The sequence below is a fragment of the Juglans regia genome, chromosome 9 (assembly GCF_001411555.2).
Source record: "Juglans regia cultivar Chandler chromosome 9, Walnut 2.0, whole genome shotgun sequence".
Lineage (NCBI taxonomy): Eukaryota > Viridiplantae > Streptophyta > Magnoliopsida > Fagales > Juglandaceae > Juglans > Juglans regia.
The window spans coordinates 366054-393949 of NC_049909.1; the positions used below are offsets into that span (position 1 = coordinate 366054).

General features: G+C 39.2%; 1 protein-coding gene across 1 annotated transcript; it reads right to left on the minus strand.

The window, feature by feature from the left end:
- Positions 1-6890: 6890 nt before the first annotated feature.
- On the minus strand, positions 6891-27186 carry LOC109009731 (probable beta-1,4-xylosyltransferase IRX10L). Its single transcript, XM_018990331.2, has 4 exons — positions 26791-27186; positions 8681-9069; positions 8226-8467; positions 6891-7734 (listed from the first exon to the last, which is right to left on the minus strand). The coding sequence occupies exons 1-4, from the start codon at positions 26894-26896 to the stop codon at positions 7221-7223; spliced, it is 1251 nt and encodes a 416-aa protein (XP_018845876.1). The 5' UTR covers positions 26897-27186; the 3' UTR covers positions 6891-7220.
- Positions 27187-27896: the final 710 nt, after the last annotated feature.

The following is a 27896-nucleotide window of genomic DNA, read 5'->3' on the forward strand; positions in this document are numbered from 1 at the left end:
CAAAAGTAGCCATGAATCACATGAACAAATTTGAGTTGAAAAATGAAAAGGATTCAGGACTAAGGCAGAAGGTAGATCAACGGGCACGAAAATCTGAGCTGAGTTTTGAACCCTAGAGAGATTGTAATGATCAAAGCTCAATAGAACTGTAGATGCTTTAGCCGACTACAAATAAGAGAAGATGATGTAGGACATGAAGCCAAATGATGTAGGACAGATAAGAGACTAGTAAGGCCTCGTTGGTTTCGCAGATGAGATGAGATGAGTTTAAATTAAAGTTAAAAGTTAAATAAAATATTATTATCATATATTTTTTTAATATTATTTTTGTTTTAAGATTTGAAAAAATTGAATTGTTTATTTTCTTTTGTGTTGAAATTTAGAAAAATTGTAATGATTAGATGAGTTGAGTTGTGAAAACAAACGAGGCCTTAATATGCTCACAGAGTGTAATGAACCTGGATAAAGTAACAGAAAACTGGTTTTGTACATATGGATGATTGTAAATGGACTGTGAAAATAAGGAAGATGTTGATAGATGAAGTTCACTGAAATTGTATAGACTTGGATCAAACTCTCTAACAGACTCCACTACTTCTACACAACCAAACTACTTGACACGTGGGTAAGGCTACTCCTCTCTGCATACTACAATTGTTAAACACACACTTCACTAACACTAATACAAAACGGCACCATGCAAATCTCTAGGAACAACGCGTCTCAGTTAGGTTCATAACAATTGTAACGCCTGGACCCAGTCAAGCTCAATTTATTTATTTATTTATTTATTATTATTATTTTCGCACGCCTGGTCCTCTTTGCAAATAGCCCAGCCCGGTCCTACCCACTCGGAAAACAACACGCCAACCTCACGGGAAGCCCCCTTTCGCAATAACATCATTCTCATTGGAGTAGGCCCACCGTGAGCAGACCTTGCTCCGCCGTACTCCACAGCCATTACACCACCCAGAATTCTCATTGCCCCCATACAAAAATCGACGCAACCCGTGCATGCACTACATCTCCACGAATTGCAGCTCCACCTCGCCGTGCGCCACCTCCACTCGACCATCATTGGAACTCCAGCTCCTCTACCGTACACCACTGCACCACCACCATAGTGCCGAGAACAACCACCTACATAGTGAACTGAAAACTCCCCTGTTTTAGCCCCTGAAAACAGAGCAATGCACAGCCGGTGCCCTTGTCGTTCAAAGCCACCACACACGGTGCCAACGCCTCCACGTCGTTACCACCAGCACAGAGAACTCTGACGGTCACTCCACGCCACTCCTATCACGCCGCGTCCCTACTGGTAAGCTCATAGAGTGCCACGGCCTCCTCGCGGTTCTTCTGTTCTCCCTCTCCGTCTCTCTCCTTTTCTACGTGAGGTTTTTCTCTCACTCATCTCTCTCTCTCTCTCTCAATGCCCTACCACCGTGATCTGCCACTGCCCCCAGCTGTGCCGCCGTTGACTTCCACCCAAGCCACCACTGCACATAGTTTCGGTATGCATGGCCCCTATCACGTAAATTTTGATCCTAGGTTATTTTCTCAAAGAGTTATGATTTTTCTTTCCCAAAATGCCCTTGATTGGGTATGTACCGATCATGCTTTTATCATCTACTATGCATGGGATTTTATTAGCAGTATAAGAATTCATATTTACAGATAGAAGTTAAATTACTAAATATATGACTTTTAAAGTATGATTAAGTTAATTACCAAAATGAATCTAAGTTGTAGTTGCTTAATTTTAAAAATAGTTTAGTATAAATATATTAGCTAGTATTAAATCTTATAATTTGATTTCATTAGTAAATAAGTTAGATTTTGTATTTTAGTTAGACTAATTATTTAGGCATTGATGAATTGAGAAATGTGACGATATTTTAGTATTACGTGAATTTAAATTTTTTTAGGAATTAAAATAGGTTATTTTAGCATCTTAGGTAGGGCTGCAAATGGTTTGGTCCGGTCCGGCGATGGACCAAATATTTTCAGTCCATCATTTTTCCAGACCGAACCGGACCGAATACCCAAAGGGACCGGACCGGACCAATCCAGTCGGTCCGGTCTTTTTTTTTTAAATAATTAATAAAAAAATTATTTAAAATACTAAATTAAATTAAGTGACTTATTAATGTAGATTATGTAACAAACTCAATAAAAAAATATTTTATATGGTCAATGATAATAAATTAGATGAAAATTATATTATTAATTTATATAATTACTATATAATTAACTAATTGATATTATATATTAGTTAATTCATAGATTATTAACAAGTGTTAATAACATATTTAAAACTTTATATTGTTAATACTAATAGGTTAGATGAAGATATATATAAAATATTGTTAATTTATAGAATATTAACAAGTATTAATAATATATTTAAAATTTTATATTGTTAATCGTACAATTATTATATATAAAATTTTTTTTTTTTCATTCGGTCCGGTCCGAATAATCCCTGGACCGTGGACCGAACCGAAACTTTTCGGTCCTCTAAAATGTGGACCGGACCGGACCGGTCTAAGTCTCGCTCCAGTCCGATCAATCCGTTCGATCCGACCGGACCATTTATCACCCCTAATCTTAGACTTAAATGTTGAAATACGTGTTTGATTGAAAATTTACGAGAATTACGTGATTATTTTATAAGTAACGATTAATTATTATTCGACATTTTGAGGAAATTTCATAAAAAAGCTAAGAAGTCCTAGTAAGCGGGGTTCCTATGCTAGACTTTGCATTAAAATAAAATAAGTTGAGGTTGATTGTTAGAAAATATATATATTTGGTTATGAAAAGAAATTTGAACTGCCTCAGTTATTTGTTCTGTATTACTCATGAGATTATGTTTAAGAAGAAAGTTTTTTCTGTCATGATTGGTGTAGACATGAGCTTATTTTTGACATTCTATTTCTGATCTATGCAAAAAAGAGCGAAAATGAAAAATTGTGCATAATTATATAAATATGCTTTGGATCTGCTTTGATTAGGAAGATGATATGATTTTGTTCAGTACTCTGTTTGGATAAGATGTGATTTCTGAAAACTTTTGGCATAACGCTTTAATTCTGAATTTGATTTTGTTTCCTCTCTGTTCAGTGACGGCCCTTCCACGGGTGATAATAGTGGATACGGCCCAACCAAGGGTAATAATAGTGGATACGGCCCAACCAAGGGTTATAATAGTAGATACGGCCCAACCACGGGTTATAATAGTAGATACGGCCCAATCACGGGTTATAATAGTGGATACGATCCTGCCACGGGTTATACTAGTGGTCTCTATTTTAAGTGCACACCTTGGTGACAAAGTGATTTATTTTCTGCTTGGCTATCGGCAGATGCACAACCCTACCACGGGGGTTATATATGGCCTCTGTTCTAATATGATGTTCTGATGATGATGATGATCATTTATGTTATGCCAAATGATATTTTTGAATGAATTTATTTATGAATCTTCGCTATGATATTTTGATAACATGTTTTGCTTCCGCACTCTGAAAATGAAAATGTTTTGTTCTGCATTCTGATCTCTGTAAATGCTCACGTTTAAAAACTAGTATATGTCATCTGCTTACTGAGTTGTTGATAACTCACTCATTATCTCCATATATGTTTCAGATAATTTTGATGGTTCAACTGGAGAACAAGAGTAGGAAGTTTTAGAAAGGTGAGATGATCGTAGTGGAATAAGTGCCTGAATGTACAAGTGCTTATTTGAGAGTCGTAGTTAGTAAACTGATTTATTTTCGGTTATTTTGATTTGATGAGATAAGGATATCTTTGAGTTTTTGGAGAGTTTTTAATTTATGTTATTGAGAATTTCTTTATTGTCCCCATGAAGGAACATAGATATTTGGGTTGATTAAATGGATTAACATTTTATGGAGTTTTCTGAATGTTATAGTTGTGTTATTAAAGTTGATATTAAGTATTAAGAGCTAACTCTCCGGATCTTCGGGAACGGAACGTTACAACAATTTCCACCCCTTAAAAAAAATCTTGTCCTCAAGGTTTAGAGCATTGATAGTTTCATGAATAAGCTGGCGTGTGAAGCTTCCAAATCCTTAGAAAAATATGTTATCACCCATTGTTTGTTAGAAAAATATGTTATCACCCATTGTTTGTTCTCTCTCTCCACATTAAACTCTAAGCTTTGAGTGGTGTTCCTGACATTATTGCAACAACTCTTATTTCGGCCATGGCTTGCAAATACATGAACACCCACTGCATTCTCTAATGCCAAGGTTGCACTAACAAGCTCCCAGAAAAACAAGAGCAATAGGAAGGAATATAAGATTGCTTTCCAATCTTGCTAAGAGCAATATTTGCTAATCCTACTTTTAGCATAGCAGACCCATTGAAGGGAGAGAACCCACATTGCAATGACAATTAAAGTAGCACCAAAAGTAGGCTTCACGTGAACATAAAGCTTTGCATTTTCCAAGATTCCATGTTTGACACTCTCTCTCCGACCATCACAAGGAAAGTCCATCCAAAACTCCTCGTCATTCACTCCCTCCTGGTAAATTTGAGTCACTATCAACAATAGCCTCACCATCCAAACAACAGTGCTCCATTTTTTAAAAACCATGAATTATAAGATGGCAAGAAGATTTCTTCTGGATGAAAAAATGCGGTGAGTCCATAGTAACTAAAATAGGATTTAGATTCGTCAAGCATGCAATCTGAAGTTCTTCTCCAGCATCCCCGTGGCTACTACAGAAAAATGTACCTACAGGAACTCCTCTCCCCCTCAAAAGAACCTTGTCCTCAAGGTTTAGCACATTGATCATTCTCCTCACTCCAAATAGCATAACCCACTTGTGAAGCAGAGTAATAAAATCAAGAGCAAAATAATAATAATAATAATAATAATAATAATAATATAACACCCAGGTTGCCTCTCTTATGTACTACTCTTCCATGGATGTAAAGAAAGGATAGTGGATGCCCTCTAAGGCAAGAACCGGAATTTTATAGCAAGTCCCAATCCCTTCCAAACATAGTAAACTCATAAAAGCCGAATGCCTACTGGCCACCTCGTTTATAACATCAAAGGCTTTGACAACTTCTTGTCTTGGCTTCTCAACATGATGGGTGATCCCAAAATAAATTTTAGAACTCTCTCAGTGCCAGAGCCAAAGCATTTTGTACAACATAATTGCTCAGTACTTTAATGGCCGCATCATCCCCTTCTACTTCTTCCACAGAGAAATTGTCCTTCATCACAGTGTACCTTCTCAGATACCACAAAAAATAAAGTGACACCTCCCTTTTCCTCATCTGGTTCACGCAGAATACTATTGCGATAAGTGGCAATTGCTTCACGTAAGTTCTGCATTGATGCACACTTGTCAACGACTCTATCCACCTGTCTTTTCTCTTGAACACCACCCTCTAACACCCGAATCAAGCTTCTTATGACTGCATATTCTCCTCTACGAATTTCCTCTTCTGAATTTGGCAAATGGTCAACAACATTAGCCCCCAAGTCGCAAACTCTCCCAATGGAATTGATTCTTGGAATACCAGAGCTCCAATTCGATTAAAATATATCAAAGTTGCAGTCACCATCCCAGTTGTAGTACGTCCACGTTCCCATTCGACAGTTGAAAATGATCTGTGTTTGTCAGCTTGAGAAATCTTATGAACCAAACAATCAAAATCCGAATACCTCAATTTAGAATCATGAAGAAAATTCTGGCGAATAGAAGAGAGACACCCCTCTGCTGCAACCAGGAAATTCCTCCCCATTTTTAAGCAAAGACTCTTATCATGCTTTTTGAGGATTTTTCTTGAATTTCACTTGAATCCCTGAAAGAATTGATTCACCCTCCTATCATCAGAATATTCACCAGCTATGGCTTCCACTTCATAGACGCCATCTTCAATGGTGAGGAAAGAGACGCCAATTGTTCCACCCCCCGGGTCGAAGACAAGCACACTCGTTTCACCCAAACTGCTTGCCTCCTTATCTGATAGCGTGCTTAGATCACATGTTATTATCCTATTTATCCCTATCACATCAGCAATTCTGGGTAATGCCCACTCAATAATTTCTCCATTAAGACGGAACCGCAATGCTCGATCTTCTGGGAGAAGAGAATTTAATTTCGGTTATGGATTTTTCAGAACCGAGGGAAGAGGGATTTCTGTGGGAACAGCTATCGTGGGCACTGCTACAACCACCACCTCTACTGCCTCTTCTTCTCCATCCTCCATCTGTGATGTGCAGTATTTTCTCAAAAATCTTTTCCATCAACGGCAACAAATTTGCTTGCTGTTTGTAAGTTTACTCCATCCATTAAATAATTGGTGGCTCTAGATACCAATTGTAATGAACCTAGATAGAGTAATAGAAAAATGGCTTTGTACATATGGATGACTGTAAATGGACTGTGAAAATAAGGAAGATGACGAGGGATGAAATTCACTGAAATTGTAGAGACTTGATTTTCGAGGAATCCAAAACCTCCCAAAACAGAACTACAATATTCTTCAGATTCCAGAATAATCTCCCTTCCATCCCTTCCCTTCCTTTTATATGAAATTATAAAGCAAAATAACAAACTCTCTAACAGACTCCACTACTTCTACACAGCCAGACTACTTGACACGTGGGTAAGGCTACTCTCTTGCATACTACAATTATTAAACGCACACTTCACTAACACTAATACTAAACGGCACCGTGCAGATCTCCAGGAAGCCGTCCCAGTTGGGTTCATAACACAAAAGCATTCAGTTACAGCAAACCTCTGGACAGATACGGCTGAAACCAATGTGCAGCAAATCTAAACTCTTCAACACGGCCATTTATCCCGAAACACAGATATCATAGCAGCCTCTGGACACCAGAATTTACCAAGATGCCAAACTTTTTTATGGCCAAAAACACTATTTTACAACAGAGAAAATGAATAAGTCCTGATTTAGAAGTTACTTCCTGTACTTAAAGGTAGATGATAACCAAAAAAGAAGTCACTGGTTTCAAGAACTTAACCACAGGGCAAATTACAACAAACGAGCATCAATAAAAGCGCAAGAAAAGAAAGTATAATGCATTTTAGCCAAGTAAAAAATTAGACTTAAACCCAAATGACCACCTCAATTAGAACATGACGCTCTTAAAAGATCACGAGGGTGGGTTAAAAATTCCAGTTAGAGTTGAGAATGCAATGGCATAGCCGCTACCAAGGTTTCAGATCACCCACTGGACCTGCAGTCCAGTTTAGGATTTTCTCACCCGACTTCAAGTAAATACTCTTGTCATGTGGCAACTTTCTTGCCAGTCCATTTAGAACTTGATGGAATGCATCTCCTGGTTGAGCTGGTTGTGGAAACAACATTGCTTGCTTCATTGAAGGGTTGGCAAGCAATCTTTGCTTCCTCAGAATTAGATCTGACGGGATTGATGTGAGGATGGTATCTAAGTTAGGAACGTCCTTCTCAGCTACAAAGACCCCAATTTCTTCCCATGGGATGGCATCAGCAAAGGGTAGAACAATGTCATCTGCTATGATAACGGGGATGCAACCAAATATCACTGCTTCTACCAATCTCGGGCTCCAAGGAGCCCAGCCAAGGGGGCATAAACAAAAGACAGCTCGTTGCATGTCCTCATAATATGTTGTTGGGTGCTCTGTGGAAATGTCAAAAAGCGGATTGTCCTTGAAGTTCTCCCACACTGCTGCCCGTGCACCTCTGTAAAATTTTAGAACAATGTTAGATTCAGTTATACTCACCCAAAAAAGTTAGATTTAGGTGTATGTGCATGCTTGAATGACTCGATCTATTTTATATTACGTATGGGGGGAGAAAACTTGGAACCTTTTCTGCTTCAGATTAAAAAAGTTCTTTTTTTCTTTAAAGAAAAAAAAAAACTCTATTTAGTCTCTTAAAATAGCTAAATAATAGAATTTTTGGACAAAGGGCTTTTCCCTTGCGCCATTGCAAAAAGAACAAAAACAAAAGGCAGCAGGCTAAGAAAGAAGCTTGAAGTTGCGCCTTATAATATGGCAAACAAGCTTTTATCAACATCCTTTCATATTCCTAGTATTACCACAAAATCCTCTAATCTTTTAATTTAATTGGACGGATGCATTCAACCGTTCAAAAAGGATATGGAAAGAAAATTAAAACCATTGGATTTCTAAACATCCTCTTGTTAGCATGTAAGTTTGATAAAAAAATACCTTGCGTAATAACCACCTTCTGGGTCATTTCCCACATCATAAAACAATCCCCGGAAATACACAAATATAGACCTGGGAGTTCTCTCAGGAATCAGGTGGGCTTGCATTTTTTGTGGAGGAGCGTATGGTGGTATTGTAATCGAGCTCTCTTTTAAACAAACATGATTCTGCTGTCCAAAAGTCTGAACCAGTGTTGCACGTTGGAGCAAGGGAAGAATTCCTCTTTCAATTGCCTTCTCCTCCTTCAACAATTTACATGAACAGAGTTGTCAAATGAAAATTACAAATAATGACAAAATTAGCCTGCCAACATACAACTATTTCGACAATCCAAAATAACATTGAGACACATTCTGAATAGTTGAGCCCAATAGGCTTTTCGAGAATCCATACAATAGGGCAAATTGGTACAAAGATATCATCCACTTTCAGCAGGCAAGACAAAGAGTTCTTACTTGATAATGGAAGCATGCTCCGAAGTCATGAGGTACTACAAAAAAGTGATCAGCACCTTCTGTCCGATTCCAGTAAGGCCAGTTAGAAGAAATGAGCTGTATTGCACTCCTCATCATCCGAGGTGACTTAAAAGGCAAAGGGAGGCCATTTGGTGTCAGGTCACAAGTAGTGTATACAGGGGTGTAAAACCAATCAGCTTCTTCAGGATTAAGGGTTCGAACAGGGCTAGATAAGAGAAATCGATGCATGTAGATCTCAGCTGCAAACATATGGGTTAGGCATCTTGGATCCTTTTGCAGAATCTTTTTGTTATATTTACTTGGAAGCTCATACACAAAAACTTTCAACCTTCCCACTGGATCATCTTCCAAGACATCACCGGCACTACCTACACTCCGTAAAAATCATACTTTTAAGTTCATAAATTGAACATTGCAGCAAGTGATATTAAATAATTTCCAAACATTTTGATAGTTCACTATTTTAATGGGACAATCCCTACACTGCAAAGGAGGATAGAAAAACTAAACAATATAAATTATACAACATTTTTTTTCAAGACTAGGATTAGCTAGCAAATTTATCAAATAGTTTATTGAATTAACCAAATAGCACTTCCTCTCCAAGAAGAACAGGATCCGGGGTAAAGTCATCAGTACAGAACCCACTAGACACGTGTAATTTTACCAATAAAACAAAAAGATTGTATTACACAAGTACATAAAACTAGATATGAATGACCCATTTGAACATCTTAAGATTTTAATCAAGTAATTATGCATGTAAAATAGATACTAATAACAAATATGTTTCCCATGTCCCCCTAATTTCTGAGACAAGAATCCATTTCTCCAATCAACTTTATCTCACATCATATCTTCAACCAAATAGTAGGTCACAACATCAACCAACATACCTTGGCCTTTTGCTGCGCTTTCTGTAAACTTGCTCAATTATATATATGCTTCCTAGTAGAGACATCTTAAACTATACACATTCTTCTTAGTATAGTCTAATGATGCCTAACTCATTAACAGAATGACCCATGTTGACATCAAGTTTGCTGTCTCCCATCTCTCACCATGACTCTGAGAAGGGCACTATTCATGGCATAGTGGTGCTAGATATTGAGACAATTGTCAGTATTATGCAACGCAGGATTCGTTGTGCAACACGTTTTATAACCTATAACACCCCAAGGGAAGGCCTAAGCCACCTCTAGGTCATACTCAACAATACAATTGGAGCCCCATTTGAATCATTATAAAGAATAAGAAGTTTTCTCCCTCTAAAGCAATGTAAGATCCAATACGCCACCTAAACTCATCCTTCAGTATAGGGTATTACAATCTCCCCCCTCAAGTTCCTGTAGTCTTTTCGAGCCATTCTATCATATGTGGCACACAAATTTTACACTTATGGTTGAGAGAAGCTCGAATACCATTCATAACTCCCCAAGAGAAAGCCCAAGAAATATTTGGGCCTATACTCCGAAAGGATTAGTCAATGGTACAATTGGGACCTAATTGGAATCATTAAAGAGTATGAACTTCTCCCTCTTAATCAATGTGGGATCCCATACGCCATCTATATTCATTTGTCAATATGGGGTATCACATTGCTTGGGAGGAAGAATTTCTTAATCTTTCTAACACCCCAATGGAAGGCCCAAACCACATCTAATCCATACTCCAAAAGGACTAGTCAATAGTACAATTGGAGCTCTATTAGAATTATTATAAAGAGCAAGAATTTATCCATCTCAAGCAATGTGGGATCCAATACATCATCTACACTCGTCATTCAGTATAGGGTATCATAATCTCCCACCTTAAATTCCAAACATTCTCATCGGGGCCATTCCATCATAGGCATTACGGCTCATGTCCCACATTTTAGTTGGGATAGGCTCCGATACCAATTGTAACTCACCAAGGGAAGGGCAAAGCCACTTACTGGCCTATACTCCAAAAGAACTAGTTAACAATTCAATTGAATCCCTATTGAAATCATTATAAAGAACAATAATTTCTCCCTCCCAAGTAACATGGGATCCAATACATCATCTACACCCATCACTCAGTATGGGGTATCACAATCCTCCCCCTTAAATTCCAAACGTCCTTATCAGGCAATTCCAACATAGGTGTCACGGCTCCCACGTTTTTGGTTGGGATAGGCTCTGATACCATTTTTAATAACCCAAGGGAAGGTACAAGCCACACTTGGGCTTATACTCCAAAAGGACTAGTCAATGGAACAATTAGAGCCCCATTGGAATCATTATAAAGAGCAAGAACTTCTCTGCCCCAAGCAATGTGCCACTTACACTTGTTACTTAGTATGGAGCATCACATTACCCTAACTGGATCTACCATTGGTACTAGAGCTATGTCCATTAGCAAAGAGAGGATTGAAAAAATGGAGACCAATATTGAGCAAGTACAAGATGAGATTGTGAATGAGGTACATTGTGGTGTCACTCCTACACAAATGAGAGTGGTTTAATGAAATTTTGTGTTTAGAAAAAAAAACAATTGCAGACAGCATGCATGTTCAACCGGCAGACAGTTCATGAGACAATCAGAACTTCGGGAATGCATGATGAGAGGCTGTCCAGGAAGAAATACCCTACACTAGAAGTGCTGAAGTAAAAAATAAACATCCAAGGGGATTTGTCCATTCTTCCAGCAACACAAAAATCGTCCTGAACTCCAGTAAACAAACATCCAAGGGGATTTCATGCCATGAAATGTAGTGACGGTGCCCAAGAGGATTAATTTTTAGTTGCAACCATGGTTTACGTCCAAACAAAAGTGCAAAGCCCCACAAATGTTTTCAATTGAGGGAGACTGTTAAAAGTTGATGCGATTTTTCTTGAATATTCTAGAAATAGTCATGATCATTGTACAGTAACCAAAGTCCATTGAACCTTGAACCATGAACCATGCATGTATCTAGTTTATTTATTGTACCTAGGAAGTTGTAAAGGCTAGTTCTAGAATGTATCTACTTCTCCTATATATACCCACTGTAGGGTTCTTTGTATGGCAAATCAAAAAATAAAAAAAAAACAAATAAAAATCAATCTTTTCTACAAGCTTTGTATGAACTTAAACATAGAAGTCTTCCTAATTCCTCTAGCCTTTTTTCACAACTTACCCATTCAATTAAATATCAGCTTTCAATTCCCAACGGTGGTATCAGAGCTCAAGTCCAATCAATTTTGGGTGAAGGGCACCATGGCTTCCAATTCTTCTCAACCATACGTTCCTATTTTTGGTGGTGAAAATTACGACTATTGGAGCATCAAAATGATAACATTTTTTCAATCTCAAGATTTATTGGGGGTGATTGAAGGAGTTGCAAATTCTACTAAAGGAAGTCCTCTCTCTACAAGTCAAACATCGAAACAAAAGGAGCTGAAACAAAAAGATGCCACAGCTCTTTTTGTTCTCCAACAAGCACTAACTGATACAATCGTTCCAAGAATTATGAGAAGCTAAATCATCAAAGCAGGCTTGGAACAAGTTGCAGGAGGAGTTCAAAGGTAACATCAAAGTACAAACTATCAAACTCCAAACTCTGAGAAGAGAACTGGAGAATCTTAGAATAAAAGATTCTGAGATTGCTAAAGATTATTGTTCAAGGATGATGGAGATTGTAAATCCGATGAGAGCTTAAGGAGAAGAAATCTCTTATCAAAGACTGGTACAAAAGATATTAATCAGCGTGATGGAAAAATATGATCCTGTTGTGGCTGCAATTGAAGAGTCTAACGACTTATCACCTACGTCAATCACAGAACTTATGGGCTCTCTACAAGAACATGAGCAACAATTGAATAGGAATTCTGAAGCCTCACTAGAGAATGCCTTTCAATCTAAGCTCAACGTAAAAGCTCAGAAATTAGGAGAAGCGGGAAGAAAATCTCAAAAGAATTCCAAAGGAGGATCAAATTCTCAAGGGGAAGAAAATGTGAAAAGGAAGGAAAAGAAAAGAGATCACCCAGCTTGTGGCATATGCAAGAAAACAGGCCATCTTGAAAAAGATTTTTGGCATCGTGGAAAGCCTCATTGTAGAAATTGTAATAAATTTGGGCGTCCTGAACAAGTTTGCTGCTTCAAAGATACTCATCAAGCAAATTTTTCTAAAGAAGACAACAAGGAGTACCTGTTCTATGCATGCCAAGTTGATCCTGAGGAGAAACATGAAAAGTGGCATTTAGACAGTGAGGCAGCAACCATATGATGCCTGGCGAAAGTATCTTTAGCAATATAGATGAATCTGTCAAGGCAAAATTCAAGATGGGAAATGGTGCTTTTGTGGATGCAACAGGAAAAGGCACAACAGCAATATAGATACTCTGCCTTCATCACCCAAATCCTTTCCCCCTTCATCTTTGAGCAAGCTGAGTTTTCACCGTTATCATCACCTCCAAGAAAGGTAAGGGAACCACATGAGTTGTATGAAACATGCAACTATTCAGTTTTGGAACCAAGCAACTTTGAAGTTGCATCAAAACACAAAGTATGGGTGAAAACCATGGAGGAGATAAAAATGATTGAGGAAAACAACACATAGGAGTTGGTAAATCGTCCTTGTGATGAATAGATCATTGGAGTTAAGTGGATTTTTAAAACAAAACTTAACTATGATGGCTCAATACAAAAGTATAAAGCGAGACTTATGGCCAAAGGCCACACACAGCAACATGGGATTGACTATAATGAGACTTTTGCCCCAGTTGCTCGAATGGATATTATAAGAGCTCTTGTTGCTCTTTCAACACAAAAGCAATGGAAACTACATCAACTTGATGTGAAGTCGGCTTTTGTTAATGGAGTACTAAAAGAAGAAATTTATGCAGAGTAACCACAAGAATTCACAATAACTTTTTTTTTTTTTTTTAAATCTCAGGGAACCTCTCCAAGGCAGGGCCCTTCGGACCCACCCCTGCAGAGTAAACCCCAGTCCCGTGCACCGCACGCTCGGAAGTTTCCCTACACGGACTGGTTAAATCGCTGACTTTTCAACAGGGGATGTGGCCCCAAAGGATTGTTTACACCTATGAGGTGTTGAACCTTTGACCTTGAAGGGAGTGATGCATAATTAAGTAGCTTAAGTGAGTGATTTATCTCATCAAAAGAGTTGAGAACTTAATTATGCATCAAATTCTAGTATTGGATGCCAAATTAATTAATGCCAATATTTTGCACACAAAAGTTCCATATTTGCCCTTCAAATGATAAACACTTATATTATGCTTATAGGCTGCAGGGCATGTTTGGAAAGAAAAAAAAAAAGTCATGCGGCATGGAGAGACTTGTTTCATTTCCTCACCCTTCAGCCGACATTTCCTTGGGGAATAAAGGAGCAAGGCATTCTTGGAAGGAGGAAAAGCCACAACAGCTAAGTCAGAGGCTATGGAGGAGATGTGGGACGTGAACCCAGTGGGAGGAAGTCAATTATGGGGTTAGTGGATGCCAAGGGACTTGGGTGACATAAGAAGTAAAGCACGGGCCAAGAGATACACAGAAAATTGGGGCTAAAAGCAAAAAAAGTGGTCCTTGGGCATGTACACGATTTGCGGTAAAGTTTTTGGGAAGAGGCGTGGTTTTGAGAAGAGTAAAAGGGCGCCAGAGAGCTTTTGGGGGGTAGTTCTTCCGGACTTTTGAGGTTTTTTTGGCTCAGTTCTCAGAGAAGAACAGGGGTTTTCTTTCTTTACAATTATGTTTGAATAGCAATGCTGATTTTCTTAGTATTTTCGTTTGTTTTTACATCGAGTATGGAAGGCTAGTTTAATAGCCTAAGCCAATGAAATAACTTGAACTAGTTGTGGTTTCTTGTAATGGAAATTGTCTCCGCTCTTATTCATTCTCATTTACTGTTTTGTTCATGGATTTATCTCAAAAATGACTTGAATCTCTAGCTCAAGATCTGTTGCTGACAAAAGACACATCAAATGCTTGAAAGAATGAAAGGATTCAATGCTAACTCGAATTTCTATTTACATTTATGAATTTAAAAAAAAAATATATGTTAAAGAACTTTGCAAATGAACTTCCAAAGTCAAATCCCAATTATAAATACCTTGGTTGGATTAATAATCGAGAAAAATAAAAGAGATTGAGATTGCAAGACTCACAACCAACTAAAGCTATACTTGAAGCTTAGGTGTTTGTTTCTTTGATCAAATCATAATTTTCTATTACAAAATTTGTTTCCTTTCTTTTGCTGCAAAATTTCAGTTTTCATTTTACATTTCACATTAGCAAACACCATCTTAGAATGACACCTCTCATCTACAAATCACAAACACCTTTCTAGCTTTGTACACAATCCATTTTACATTTTCTTTTCAAAAGTATTAAAAAACACAAAAACAATGTTCATGAAAATTCTCATTTGTTCATATACCAGAACTTTATCGCACCAACACTTGACATAAACCCTTTGTCCCTATGGAATACGATCCTGAATTCATCCTTGTACAACTTGACACTTCTACACTTGGAAGAACACATTTGGAACAACGTCACACCAAGACCAAGGTCTTCACCACTTGGGCCAACCCCTTGGGGTTACAACAACTAATGAAGAAGGAAAAGTTTTTCGATTGAAGAGAGCTTTGTATGGGCTTGAGCAAGCACCTCGAGCCTGGTACAGTAGAATTGATAAATATTTTATTGACCATAGTTTCAAGAGAAGTAAAAGTGAGCCAGCGCTCCACATAAAGAACCGAGATAACATGGATCTTCTTGTTGCTTCTATTTACGTTGATGATCTACTTTTCACCAGAAATAATCTATCAATGAGTGAAGAATTCAAGAAAGACATGATGAAGACTTTTGAAATGAATGATTTGGGATTGATGCACTACTTTCTTGGTATGGAGATAAGTCAAGATAAAGAATGAATCTTCATATCACAAAGAAAGTACGTGGAGAATTTATTGAAGAAATTCCAAATGTATGGTTGTAAACAAGTTGCTACTCCATTGGTACCTAATGAGAAATTAAAGAAAGATGGGTCAGAAAAAGCAGATGCTTCTCTCTATAGGAGCGTAATTGGGAGTTAGTATATGTTACTGCTACATGCTTATTATCCAAATTCATGCAAAGTCCAAGCCATTTGCAAGAAACAATGGATTATGGAATATTGTACAAGTCCACTACAAATACAAAGGTAATTGGATTCAGTGATAGTGATTGGGCTGGATAAGTGGATGACATGAAGAGCACCCCTGGATATGCATTCAAGCTTGGTTTTGGAATTTTTTTGTGGGTGTAAAAAAAACAAGATACTATTGCGTAGTCATCTGCAGAAGCTGAATACATTGCAGCGTCCGGAGCAGCACGCCAAGCAATATGGCTTAAAAGAATATTTGAAGACATTGGAGAACCACAAGAGGATCCTACAGGGATCTATTGTGACAACAAATCAGCAAAGGATATGACAAAGAATCCGGTTTATCATCGTCGAACAAAACACATTGCCATCAAGTATCACTTTCTCAGAGAAGTAGAAGCAAATGGAGAGATCAATACGAAATATTGCAGAAGTGAAGAACAACTTGCAAACATATTCACAAAGGCATTACCAAGAGAAGTTTCATTTATTGCAAAGAATGCTTGGAGTTTCAAAATGCATTAAGGAGTGTTAAAAGTTAATGCATTTTTTTTTAATATTCTAGAAATAGTCATGTTAATTGTACAGTAGCCAAAGTCCATTGAACCTTGAACCATGAATGTATCTAGTTTATTTATTGTATCTAGGCGGTTGTAAAGGCTAGTTCTAGAACGTGTCTACTTCTATATATACCCACGTAGGGTACTTTGTATGGCAATCCAAAAATAAAAAATAAACCAAATAAATATCAGTCTTTTGTACAAGCTTTGGAAGAACTCAAACATAGAAGTCTTCCTAATTCCTCTAGACGTTTTTCACAACTTACCCATTCAGTTAAATATCAACTTTCAATTCCCAACAGAGACACATATGATGATAGAAGTTGAAGAAGATAAATTAAAAGTGGAGGCTTTCACCATGACCCAAGCCCATGAAAAAGGGACATTCCTGAGGATATTCATATGATTGCCTTTCGCTCTCATAGTGATCTACATGAGAGTGATGTCTTTAGGGCTATGCCTTTATGTTCATTTATGCAAATTATATGACATTTAACATATGGTAAACCATGGGAATATCATCTTGATCAGATCTAGATTGTCAGATCTAGACTGTATTTGGGATTTGGCGTGCACATCAGTTCTTTTATTAAGAAATCAAGGTACACATTTGGGGGTGAAGGAGTGGACTATCTCAGGCATGTGATCTCAACCAGGGGTATGCTAATTGATTAAACTCAAATTGATGCCATGCGGAGATGACCATCACTCAAGATGATAACTTAAAGCAATTTTACTAAATAACATAGAGGGGAGAGAGAGCAAAAATGTTTAAAGTCCAGAAAGCTAGAGAACTAGAAGCCATGGTGAGCAGCCATCCAAACATAAGGGTGCTGAAAACAATAGCTTTTAATTCTGTCACTTTCCCCTCTTGGCATTCAAAAGTTCCAGCATTGCATTTTAGCCAAATACACCATACTAAATATAGGGGATCATCTTCCAAACTTCCCAATTTGTATGACCAACATAAGGATTCCACCATGCTTTCCCCATTCTGCTCAAACAAAGGGCACTAATTCATTACTACAATATACCTCTTTCATAGATTATTTGTTGTTAAGATCCTATGTAAAGCTGTTAGTCAAATGAAAAAAGCGACCTGTGATTGAGATTTTTAGCCTGCTCCGTGTATCCTTCCATGTTTTTACCTGTGCCCTAATCATTTCCCATCTAACATATCTGATCATCGCCACCTCATCTCAACTTCAAGGAATACAGCTTGATGAAAAATGATAACAAATTTCCATTTCTTAATCTTGGGCTTCTCCAATAGAAGTTACATTCCAATCAAGAAATGCTATCTTAATTCTGCACATGTGCAGCAACCAAAAGCCTCCTAACATTGGGATAATATAAACAACTCCGGGAAGATGGTCTTCAATGGCCCATCTATTGTAACAAAATCTGGTTTTAGATTCAGTGTCCACCCCATATCTAATAAACCTAGGGAAGTTCCCCCACCCTCTGTCATTTTTCCATACCCAACCCCCAAAAGACAACTAACCTCATCAGAACACCACCTTCCCACATGCTACCATATTTGGCTTCCACACCACCAATCATCACAAAGCCTCCATCTCCATGGCATAACTCAAAATCCATTACACCAAACAAATCTTTGTCGAATAAAATAATTTTACAAGTAAAATAACATTTTATTGAAAGTAAATATGCATAGCCCAAGTACACATGAGGTATACAAATAGCAACACCTAGTTACAAAAATCAGGAGTTAGAGAGTGATACAAGAAACTCACTAAAGCAAGCACCATTAAAAACACAAAATGAAGCCCAAAGAAAATAAAGTATGGAAAAAGAAGCTTCTAAGCTCATTCGGAGAACGCTCCTTATCTTCAAAACTCCTACAATACCTTTCAAGCCATAGGCACCAAATAATACATAGAGGAATCATTTTCCAAACATCCACATCTAGTGAGTTGGCCTTACACCTTTGCCAACAAACAAACCAATCAGCCACCCTCTTGGGCATCACCCAAGCAATACCCATTCTATTTAAGATCTCCCCCCATAACATCCTTGCCACCTCCTCACAATGAAGTAAAAGATGATCCATCGACTCCCCACTCCTCTTACACATATAACACCAATCAATTAGAACAAAACCCCTCTTTCCCAAGTTATCCATAGTCAAAGTTTTCCATTTTACTTTGTGCTAGTATTGGTACTTCATTAAAAATTCTCTCTCCATACAACGTCCCTCATACAATTCTTTGCTTCGTCTCAATGGCGTTTGCGGGAGTTTGATCGTGGGATTTAGTTCAGCAGGGGAGGATTCTTGGTGCTTTTGAAGGATATTAATTCTAGTATGAGATGTTTATCAATATTGAATCAAAACTGTTCGAGGTGTCTAGGGATGGGAGGTACGTGATTCTTACAGAGAAGGGATGGAAAGTGATAAAAAAGATGAACTTGGGTCTGGGAACAGTACATTGGTTTTATAATGCATTGGAGGTGTGCTTGAAGAGGGAGGGTAAGGGTTTTTACTCTGTATATAAGGATGGGGACAAGGGCTATATTGCGCAATGGTGTTTCAACTCGCGGGGAGAATACATGGCGCTGGTGGAGTATTGTGGAGGGGGTCGTCGGAACTTCGTCTTCATACCAGGGGATAAGGATAGAGTGGGATGGAGAAAACTAGTGATGGCGTTGAAGGAAGCTGGAAGTGGTGGTGGTTCAGGGCGACAATTACCGCCAATCACGATTGTGCAGAATTCAAATTTGCGCTCATACAGTGATGTTTTGCGGGGGGAGCAGAGAAGTGGAGAGGTCTCGAGACGTGAACTGTGCAGAGAAAGTGGGTTTGGTGAAGAAAGGTCCTGTCACTTCTGCGGGTAATGACCTGTTGCGGGATGGAGATGGCAGAGTTGTTGTTGCGCTGAAAGAAGAAAGCGTGATGAAGGCGTTAAGTGAAATGGAGGAGCAGTTGGGAGAGTTAACAATTAAAGTGGGATGGCTAAAACGGTGTGTTGAATTAAAAGGTATAATGGGACTGGGCCTGGGTCATGGACGGTATATTGAAGATCAATGGGCCAGGGAAAACATTGGTAAGGGGAAGGGCAAAATAATAGGCCGTGAAATTGGATTTCAGCCCAATAAGACCCAAAAACAATCTGGCCATTTTTGGAGGCAGACATGTAATCGGGCCCGAGAGGAGGTTGCGGGCCCATCGGGGGGTGGAGCTGAGCCGCCGCTTTCGGTGCTGCCACAGACAACCTTGCCGAAGGTGGTAGTCCCTACGGCGGAGGTAGTGGTGCAGGCAAAGGTCTCGAAAATCGCACAGAAAGGTGCGACGGAGGCAGGCAACTTTATGGCGATGTCTCTGGGGCCTGAAATTCATGCGAGGGAGGAGATGGGTCCATCCCACACGAGTGGGTTTTACAGGGGTCAACGACAGGGGATTCTCAGACACATTTGAGTATCATAACAGTGACAGAGCCATTGCTTCCAGAGTTGCTACAGACAACCTCGCCAAAGGTGGTAGTTTCTACGGCGAAGGTAGTGGTGTAGGAATATGTCTTGGAAATCGCACAGAAAGGTGCGACGGAGGCAGAGGACTCTATGGCAACGTCTTTGGGGCCTAAGATTCATGCAAGGGAGGAGATGGTTTCATCCCTCACGAGTGGGCTGTTACAGGGGTCAACGACGGGGGATACACAGACCTCTCTGGCACAGAAATATACGATGGAGACTAGCGGCACTTTTAAGAAGTCATTGACGGCTGGTGGCACTGGTTCAATCTTTACAGATGGATTGCTACAGGATTCAGTTATGTCTCAACTGGTTGATGGAGAACTTCTTGTTGGGCAAAAATCAAATCCAGAGGTTAATGAAGTAGTTGGTTCAAATAGTGATGGAGAAGCAAGTTTAGAAGGTATTAATATGCAGTTGGGGTTTTGTGAAGGGGAATGCACGGATAAAAGAGAGGCTGAACCATTAAGAGTGCTTCCTCCTAGCCCTAACTCTGAGTTTATCCCTGATTGAGTTCTCAAGAAAGTAGATGAATTGCAATTATGTACTGGGGTGTCTTGTACAGGTTTTGAAGAGCAGTTTTGGGCTCTGATTATAGCCATTGAAGAGAGTAGATTGAAGTCGGCTACAAAGAGAGATAGGGAGCTTAAAAGATTACAATGTTCTATAAATTATGAAGGGAAGGAGGGAAGTTGCAGTAGGGATAGAACGAAAGGGAGGGGTATGACCATTGTCCATGAAACCTAAGATTCTATCTTGGAACGTGCGGGGGCTTAATGAGCGCATCAAACGCTCCTACATAAAAACCTTGTTGCGAATGTGGAAGGTGGATATAGTGTGTCTTCAAGAAACAAAATTAAGATATGTTGAGCAAAGTCTTATTCGTAGTGTATGGGGATGTCCTTATGTGGGCTGGTCATACTTGGCGTCGGAAGGAGCTTCTGGGGGGGTGCTTTTGATGTGGGATAAAAGAATTGTGGAGGTGGTGGAGGAGTGTGTTGGGACTTGCTCGATGGCTTGTTTATTTAGAAATGTAATTGATGGGTGGGAATGGGCATTTGCAGGCATTTATGGGCCAAATCGATATAGAGAAAGGAGAAGGTTGTGGGAGGAGTTAGCAGGTGTATATTATCTTTGGGATGTGCCATGGTGTATGGGTGGGGATTTCAATATCATTCGTTTTCCAAGCGAGCGATCAGGGAATAATGGCCACTCAATAGCAATGCTCTCCGAGTTCATGTTTGACTTGAATCTTATGGATCTTCCCCTTACTGGGGGTGAGTTCACATGGTCTAATAATAGGGGGTGGTCGAGACTGGATAGGTTTCTTGTTTCTCCTTCTTGGGAAACCCACTATTCGGAGCTGTATCAGAAGAGGCTGGCCCGGGTTTGCTCGGACCATTTCCCAATTATGTTAGATCGTGGAGGTATTAATAGGGGTCGTCAGTATTTCAAGTTCGAAAATATGTGGTTAGTAGTGGATGGCTTTGTTGAGAAAGTTTGTTCCTGGTGGTCTTCTTATCAGTTCTCAGGTACTCCTAATTTCATTCTCTCTGGGAAACTTAAGGCATTAAAGCAAGATTTAAGGAGGTGGAACATGGAAGTTTTGGCAATATTGAAAATCAGAAAACTAGTCTATTAGAGGAGCTTCAGGACTTGGAGGAACAGGCGTTAAGGGGAAAAGCTTCGGAAGAGGCACTACTACGGAAAAGTGTAGTGGTGACTGAATTAGAGAGGGTCTTATTGATGGAGGAAACATCGTGGCGCCAAAAATCTAGGGCTCTTTGGTTAAAAGAAGGGGATAAATGTACGAAATTTTTTCATAGAGTGGCCAATTCTCATAGGCGTAACAACACTATTGAGTCCCTTCAATCAGGTAATCAAGTTCTCTCTTCTCCTTTTGATTTAGAGAACCATATTGTGAATTACTATGAGAATCTGCTCACAGAGCCGACTGGATGGAGGCCAAAGCTCGATGGTTTGCCTTTTCAGTCCATTGACACGCAAAGTGCAAGTTGGTTGGAAAGACCTTTTGAAGAAGAAGAGGTACAGAAGATCATTAGTAGCATGGCCAAAGACAAAGCACCTGGACCGGATGGGTTTTCGATGGGGTTTTTCCAACATTGTTGGGATATAGTGAAATGTGATGTTATGCGGGTCTTTTTTGAATTCCATGCTTTCCAAAATTTCGAAAAATGCTTCAATGCAACGTTCATAGCCCTTGTTCCGAAGAAACAGGGAGTGCTGGAAATCGAAGATTTTCGTCCCATTAGTTTAGTGAGTGGGATCTATAAAATTATTTCCAAGGTGCTGGCTAATCGTTTAAGTGTTGTGATGGAACAAATCATTTCAAAGTCTCAAAATGCCTTTGTGCGGGGGAGGCAGATACTTGATTCAGTTCTTATTGCTAATGAGTGTCTAGATCAGAGGTTAAAGGAAGGTAAATCAGGTATACTTTGTAAGCTTGATATGGAAAAAGCCTATGATCATGTAAATTGGGATTTCCTCCTTTACCCACTTGGGAGATGTGGTTTCGGTAACAAGTGGATCTCATGGATACGATATTGCATAACTAATGTGCGTTTCTCAGTGCTTGTTAATGGTAATCCGGTAGGTTTCTTTTGTAGTTCACGCGGTCTGAGGCAAGGGGATCCATTGTCTCCATTTCTTTTCGTTATTGTTATGGAGGCACTAGGCCGGATGGTGAAGGCAGCTGTTGAAGGAGGCTATATAGCGGGTTTTGTGGCAGGCAATGGTACTTTTGGTTTTGTCATGATCTCACATCTTTTATTTGCAGATGATACACTTCTCTTGTGTGAAGCGGAGGTGGGTCAAATACAAGCCATAAGGGCACTCTTGTTGTGCTTCGAGGCGGTGACGGGTCTCAAGGTTAACTTGGGCAAATCCGAGATGGTGGCAGTGGGAGTGGTGCCTCATATCAGTACACTAGCAGAAACGTTGGGGTGCGTAGTGGGTTCTTTGCCAATGAAATATTTGGGCCTTCCTTTGGGTGCCACTTTCAAAGCTAAAGGTATATGGAAAGGGATTATTGAGAGAGTAGAGAAACGATTGGCAGGGTGGAAACGGTTGTATTTATCGAAGGGAGGGCGACTCACTTTGATCAATAGTACTTTATCCAATCTACCAACTTATTTCTTATCACTATTCCAGTTGCTGGTAGGGGTGGCGCATCGTATCGAGAAATTATTCCGGGAGTTCTTGTGGGGTGGTCTGGGGGAAGAAACTAAATTCCATCTTACTAGTTGGAACAAAGTTTGCTCTCCAGTTTCAAGTGGTGGTTTAGGTGTTCGCAATTTGAGGACTTTCAATAAAGCGCTTTTGGAAAAATGGTTATGGAGGTATCAAGAAGAAGGGGAGTCATTGGGGAAGGAAGTGGTAGATTCGAGACATGGAGATGCTTGGGGGGGATGGTGCACTAATGAAGTAAGGGGGGTATGGTGTGGGTCTATGGAGATATATAAGGGGGGGATGGCAGTGCTTTGAAAATAATGTTAGATTTGTAATCGGTCAAGACACTCGCATCAAGTTTTGGCAAAATGTTTGGTGTGGAGAGCATTCTTTGGAGAGAGCCTTTCCAACTCTATATAATATTGCGGCTAATAGGGAGGCTTCTATAGCGGATCTATGCGTGATTGCTCAAGACTCTTATCAGTGGAACATTTTATTCACTCGGTCTAATCATGATTGGGAGTTGTCTATTGTTTCAGAATTTTTTAGCGTGATATACTCCTCAGAAAGATTAACGGCACAGGATGATAGGTTACAATGGAGTGGCAAGGACAGTAAGAAGTTCTCAGTCAAGACATACTATAAAATTCGGGTATCACAAGGTAATGAACATTTTCCGTGGAAAAGTATTTGGACGTCACGCGTACCTTCCAAAGTGGCTTTTTTTGTGTGGACTGCAGCACTTGGAAAAATTCTAACCACGGATAATTTAAGAAAGAGGGGACTCATAGTGATGAACTGGTGTTATTTGTGCAAAAAACATGGAGAATCAGTGGACCATCTACTATTGCATTGTGAGATGACGAGAGAGTTGTGGAATGGAATATTTCGTAGGGTGGATGTCGCATAGGTTATGCCGGCAAAGGTGGTGGACTTGCTTGCTTGTTGGAAGGGTCTACAAGGTTGTTCACAAGTAGCAGCAGCTTGGAAGATGATCCCGTTGTGCATTATGTGGTGTATTTGGTTGAAAAGGAATGCACGCTGCTTTGAAGATAGGGAGCAATCGATGGAGGAGCTTCAGAATTTTTTTCTACACACTTTACTATATAGTTCTCAGCCATTGTTCTTAATGGAAACAGTGTACATGAGTTCCTAGCTCTAATTTAGTTTTTTAAGAATGTATTTAGGTGTTTTCTATTGTATACTCCCTGTGTACATAGGCCTTGCCTATTTTCATTCATATTAATGAAAATTCCTTTTAACTGATAAAAAAAAAAAAATTTTCCATTTACTTTATTCTGCCTTTTGACCATAACTATGCCCAAATTTATGAACTTGGTTCACGGGTCAATGAGTCCATGTCACAAAATTAATCCCAAACAATATGTTCCTAGTGCATCTCTCCAAGTTGTCTCTTTTAAATTCTTAGCTAACTCATGCATCTTCAGAAACTATTCTCAATCTCTCATAGTAAATAAGCATTAAGTATTGATGCACCTTGATTGTAAGCACATTATGGGTTCAAGTTTGGACAAGATCAGCAGACTAATACAAGCACATTTGTACCAGTATTGATGCATATTTATATCTATGGTAAGGATATGGATAAATGGTGTATGGGATCTTACATTGCTTGGGAATGAGAAGTTCTTACTCTTTATAAGGTTTCAATGGGGCTCCAATTATATTATTGACTAGTCATTTTGGAGTATAGGCCATGTGGTTTGGATCTTCTATTGGAGCGTTACAAATGGTATTAGATCTTATCACTTACGATGGACTGGCCCGACAAGGACGTTGGAATTTAAGGAGGGGAGATTATGATACCCCATATGATAAGAATAGGAGTAGGTGGTATATGAGATCCTAAATTGCTTGAGAATGAGAAGTTATTGCTCTTTATAAGGTTCCAATAGAGCTCCAATTATATCATTGACTAGTCTTTTTGGAGTATAAGTCATGTGGTTTGAGTCTTCCATTGAAGCGTTACATAGAAAACATATTCAAGCTACATGGACTACTCCTCTCCATTGTATTCGACCGAGACAACATATTCACTAGCCATTTTTAGCAATAACTTTTTACACTTCAAGGGGTTCAAATGTCCCCAAGTACAACCTACCACCCGCAAACCAATAGACAAACATAAGCAATGAAGAAAAACCTAGAGAACTACCTAGGATGCTTCACTGGAGATCAACCAAAGGATTGGTACCTATGGGTGCCTCTAGCAGAATGATGGTACAATTCCACACCACACATGGCAACTAAGCTCACACCATTTGAGACCCTTTACAAGTACCCACCACCTAGACTCCTCGACTATATACCTAACACTGCATGCATGGAGGTTGTGGAAGCTAATCTCCGTTCCCAAGCCCAGACATCATAACTACTCTGTCGGAACCTACACAAGGCACAAGATCAGATGGAGAAATATGCAGACTTGAAGAGAAAAGACCAAGAGTTTGAAGTGGGAAAGAAAAGAACAAGATTTTGAAGTGGAAGACTTTGGTAGCTCACAGGCACAACCTCAAACTAGCCCCTCGATTTTTTGGCCCTTTCTCAATGGTATAGAAGGTCGGGAAGGTTGCTTATCAGTTAGATCTACCAGATTCATCCTGAATCCATCCCACTTTCCATGTATCACTGCTTAAGAAGAAACTGGGTGCCAAGTTCACAACGATCCCCGTGCTTCCTCCAATTGACGGCCAAGGGATCCTCATCCCTGAACCAAAAGAAGTATTGGGGAGCCCAATGACCAAGCCGGGAACCAAGAGAAAGTAGAGTTGTTGATCCCCTGACAGGGACAAGGAACTGATGATGCGAGGTGGGAAACCTGCTCTCATTTGAAGTAGGTTTTTCTCCACCTTGTGGGCAAGGTGTTTTGATAGGGGAGGATCTATCACAAGCCAAGATCTATGGTTGGAACGATGGAGAAGCTTCTGTTAAGCTGAAGCTGAAGGATCGAGACATAGGGAAGTGGGGGAAGATCTCAATTCCCATGGGCTTGCTCTTTGTTTAGTCAGTTAACTATGTTAACTAGTTACTTCATGTTACTTGTTGAAAGGGCCAGACATAGTGGGCCTTTATGTTGCTAGATTGAGTAGGTTGTTGTAGTGTCCCAGGAAGCTCGGGCTTTAGGGTCCAGTTTGGCAAGATTGGACTTGCCGTTTATTTGCTTTTGTAACTAGAAATGGCCCATGGCCTTTTTACTTGTTTCGGTTAAGGAAGTCTCACAATACATGTACTGTTGGGGGAATATTGTAAACAGCATCTGGAAAGTAATAGAATTCTCTTATTTCCTCCCATATCCTTCTTCTTCTTTATGGAGGTGTTGCCCTCAAAGTGAGCTTTTCTTGGGTCTTTCCTCTTACAACTTGTGTGTTACATGCCACAACATGCGCTCATTTCATATCATCCCCTTCCAGGTTTTCAGTATACTTCAAAGCAAATGCGGAATTGAAATTTATTCTCGAGAGATCTCAAGCATCTTACAAAGCTAAAGTACATACCCGAACTACAAAAACCCCACGACCCGATTAATCAAAACCCGAAATTCAAAACACTACACCTGTAAATTATATTTAAAGTTAAAATCCCTAAGAACTTATTACCAAATCAAACCAAATGTAAGAGAATAAGTGAGCATACAGAGAGAGAGAGTGTGTGTGCGTGTGTGTGTGTGTATTCAGCAAAATGAGCAAAGAGAGGAAAAAAATAAGTCAAAGAAATCCCACCTGAAATTCGCTCGGTGCGTTGACTGCGGCGCTGCCCAACCGCATCAATCCTAAACACAAAGGTGGCATAAAGAAGGCCAACACAAATCCACCTCCAACCTTTCATCTTCTTTTGTCTCCCCCACAAAACAAGAATATGGACTCTCCGATAACAGAATAAGCAAAGTAGAAAGAAAGGCGAGGAAAGTCAGAACGATGCTGGAAAATATGTCCCAAAGAAGATTGGAACTTGAAGAAAAAGCAGGAGAAGAGATGTTATGGTTGGGCAATCGTGGGAGTTCAAGGAAATGGGTTTTGCTCCGGCAGCAAAGTGAGACAGAGAAATGATAGATTTGTTTTGAAGAAACAAAGCTCAACCCCACTTTCCTTTCTTGTACTTCAAATCTTGTAAGTGTTTGAATAGAATGAGGAAATATTGAATAACAGTAAAATGTTGATAAAAAATAATAAATAAATAAATAAAAAATAGATAAAAAAATAATAATAAAATTAAAAATAAAAATGAGAGTATTTTACAGTGAGTAACCTCTCGTTACCGAATCAATCTCCGCGGTTTGACGAAGAGGTCAATCTCGTGCCATGCGGAAGTCTACCGCCTGACCTTTTGACATCCTCTCAAAATTTTATTTTTTTTTTAACATGCAGATTTTTTATTTTATTTTTTATTTTTTTGAAAAACCATTGAAATTTTCATTCAACAACACTATGGCCCTCAGCCATTACATTAAAAAGTTCAGGATCATACACTCCACTACTAGAATTTACAACATTATGATCTAAAAGTATAAGATTAGACTCTAACTCTGCATAACAAGAGTTTATGACATTGACATCCAACTGGGCTACTTCTATCCCACTTGTACCAAAAGTTGCTCTATGCTTCTCAGCCATAACCAGATCAGTAATATCAAGTTTGAGACAATCGACATCAATAAGCTCACAACTCTGAAACAGTGCTTTTTGTGCTAGCAAATGAGCCACCTGATTTGCATCCCTTTTGACATGTGATATTTTCCAAGTAATACCAGTCAAGATCAAATGCACATCATTCATGAGACATTGCAGCAAACCATAATTCTGAACATTCTGTTTCACTGCATTGACAA